Source organism: Medicago sativa, chromosome 4, assembly GCF_051527215.1.
Source record: "Medicago sativa cultivar Bolivia chromosome 4, Bolivia_mono, whole genome shotgun sequence".
NCBI lineage: Eukaryota > Viridiplantae > Streptophyta > Magnoliopsida > Fabales > Fabaceae > Medicago > Medicago sativa.
Window position 1 is genome coordinate 77,033,700 of NC_140752.1, and position 3,527 is coordinate 77,037,226.

Genomic DNA, 3,527 nt, shown 5'->3' on the forward strand with positions numbered 1-3,527 from the left:
GAATATTTGAATTGTTAATTTTGTAAAAATAAAATAAGTTGTACTAAGCACAAGGAAGTAGTGTTGGTGGTATAGATGTGGTGGGACTCTAATTTGTGAGATATCTTTTGTATTTGTTATCGACAATGATACATGTATATCTCATATTTTTTAACACTCATTCAACATCTCATTTTATCTATATATTTCTTTCTCTTCCTATCATATCATTAACCTATTACATCTATCACATGACTCTCATTTTCTCTTTCTCTCATGGTGTTACAACCATCTAGAATATCCACCAAATAGTTTTAATTTGTTATACACAATTCTTAGTTCTAGTATGTATTTTTTAAGGGTTAATTAAGTAAATGGTCCCTGTAAATATTCAAAATTTTGTTTTTAGTCCCTATAAAATAAAATCAAACTTTTTAGTCCTTATAAAATTTTCCATCAGCATTTTTAGTCCCTATAAAATTTTTCCATCAGCATTTTTAGTCCCTATAAAAAATTTCCATCAACATTTTTGGTCCCTAAAATGCTTAAGGAAAATGTCACAGGGACTAAAAAGTGTGATTTTATTTTATAGGGACTAAAAACTTAATTAACCCATTTTTTAATGATAAATACTAATATAATTAATTTATTTGTATTTGTTAAGATTCATCGTAAAAACAACTGTCTTATGATTATAATTTGGAAGTTTCTAAACCAAACTAATCATTTCAATTATCATATTTTAATATTTTTCTAAGAAACTTCAACTAAAATCTACCATACTTTTGTATATAAATACATCATTCCCCTCCTCTTCTTTTTATGTTCTTCTGAGTGTCTTGTATTCTCTTTCTTTCTCAGAAACAAACATGGCCATGAGAGTAGATCATGATCAAGATGTTCAAACAAATTTCATTTGGGAAAATCATCCATGGGATGATCTCCCAAACTCTAATCATAACTTAGGTGAGAGTAGCAAACAATTGGACACAAAACCATTGAACCAGAAAGAAGGAATCAATGAAGGAGAAGCTCCCGTGAGCAAGAAGAGAAATCGGGGTGGGGTTGTAATTAGAAGTGAGAATAATATTGCAACTGGTGAAGAAAAAGATAAAAAGTATCGTGATTTTGATCATGAAATGCACATATTGACTGAAAGAGAAAGGAGAAAGAAAATGAGGAACATGTTCGATAGCCTTCATGCCTTGCTTCCTGAACTTCCTTCTAAGGTATAAATTCATTTTTATCTTCAATCATTTCAAAGATAATACTTGCATGATCATAATAATTTTAATCGCTTGAAAATCAAGTATTTCCTTTTTCCCCTTAAAGTTTATCAAAATCATATATGTCATGTTTCTTATCTTTTCTATATCTTTTCCGATTTGGCAAATACAAAAATGTATTTAGGACACAAACATCTCTATTTTCTCACTATACTATTTGAACTTTCTCCTTCTTGATCAGGCTAAAAAAAATAATAAAAACAACACTCATATAAGCTAGGGTAACAACAAAAGATGTATTTTTCGTTCTTGATCACGATCCTTAAAAGCCCCCATCTAGCTAGGGTTCTTAAAGGGGCAATAGATCTACTAGGGTTCTTAAAATTTGATCCTTCTTGTTACCATAGATGGGGATCTGGCTCGTATACAATGTCAAACTTGGATCGTTTACTATGATTAGTATCTTTGATTGCACCTTGATTATTGAACTAATTAATCTAAAATTCAATTTTCTTTGTGTCAACCTCAGTTCGGTCGTGAAGTAAGTATAATTTTACCAAAAATCGATCCATTCAGGAATGGAATTCAGGTTCTTCTGAACCATTCGTCCTTTGTGGAATTCATTAACCACTTAAGTTCAATTGTTTGGTTAATCTAAAACTCAATCTTAATCGTGAGATTAATCCAACAATTGAGTTACAATATGAGATAATACATTCATCTCAATTGTCAGTTAAATCTTACGGTTGAGGTGTAGTTAAAGAGATTAGAGAGTGGACACAATAAAAAAAAAATGGCCATTATATTCTCACTTGAAAAGAGAAAATAATTTTATTTTAATTAGACATTGTTTGATAGTATTCATTTATTTAGGGCACACAGTATTAGAGCCAACCCATGGACTTGAAGTCTTTATTTTAATTTTTAATTTTTTTATTAATAATAATCAATATAATTATAATTGATAATAATAATAATAATAATATTTTTTGTTGCTACCTAAGAAAATTTAAGTCAATGGCATTGGTGGAAAATTTGATTAGTGATTTAAAACACTGAAATAAATAATTTTCTTGGAGGAATTTTTCATGTGATAATTATAATTATCAATATACAAATGATTATATTCTAGTAAAACTACAATTACTTATTTACTAAGGAAGATGTTTAATTTGATTTTGATATTTTACAGGCTGATAAATCAACCATTGTGGATGCAGCAGTGAAGCACATTAAAAATCTTGAAGAAATTAAGGAAAAGCTAGAAAAGAAGAAGCAAGAAAGACTCAAATCTGTATCCCCACTTGGGAGTGAGTCATCTGTAATCAACTCACAGTGGCATCCCTATGAATCAAGGGAAGCATTCTTAGCTGATCAAGGATCCTCAAGTTATAATAATAACTTGTCTAGCGCAATTGTAACTTCAAATGCATTTTCATTACCTCCACCACAACATGTAGGTTTTAAAACATGGTCTTCTCAAAATGTTGTACTGAACATATGTGGTGGTGAAGCACAATTTTGCATTTGTGCAACTAAGAAGCCTGGTCTCTTGACCACAATTGCTTTGGTGCTGGAGAAACATAAGATTGATGTTATTTCTGCCAACATTATGTGCAATGCAAATGGAAACTTCTACATGATTATGGCCCATGTAAGTTTCAAACCTTCTCTCCTCTTTATCATTTTTTAATATCAACACATTTTTAATATTATGTAATGCATTTTCTTGAGTAGTACGAGTGTGAACAACTCAATTGAATTGTGTTGATTTTGCAGGCAAAACAAGCTTCACATGGCGCAAACTCGATGGAGGAAACTTACAAGCAAGCAGCTTTAGAAGTTATGACGCGGATCGCTTAAAATGTTGATCATAAAACTTGTCTTTTCATTCCGTATGAATTTTATTTTCGCCCGATCGAAAACAATTAGAAATGGCCATCTTTGATGGTCCTATGAGCAATTTTTATGGTGTTTAAACCAGTTTAATTATATGCTTTTTGTGTTTGCTTTTCCAATATTGTAAGCTGCATAAGGTTTATTTAAATTAATAAAGTTTACTTTGAAAATTAACAAATGGAATATCCATTTCCATCGTTTGAAGTATGTCATGATATATATCGTAAAATAAAAAGCATGTTAGGATTTAGATTTTTTTTTTTAGGCAAAACAAGCTTATCTCATTCCATTCATAATAATAGTATCAATACAATAATGAGAGTCCTTTCAGAAAAATACAATAATAAGGAGAGTAAAATATAATAGGGCTAGACTAATTAACAAGATTATGAGCGACTTTATTAGCTTGATTTTGGGTAAAAG

General features: G+C 30.1%; 1 protein-coding gene across 1 annotated transcript; it reads left to right on the forward strand.

Moving 5' to 3' along the window:
- Positions 1-848: 848 nt before the first annotated feature.
- LOC146932089 (transcription factor bHLH95-like) lies at positions 849-3,267 on the forward strand. Its single transcript, XM_085708358.1, has 3 exons — positions 849-1,208; positions 2,398-2,859; positions 2,985-3,267. Exons 1-3 carry the CDS (start codon positions 849-851, stop codon positions 3,066-3,068), a joined length of 906 nt encoding a protein of 301 aa, XP_085564484.1. The 3' UTR covers positions 3,069-3,267.
- The last annotated feature ends 260 nt before the right edge of the window (positions 3,268-3,527 follow it).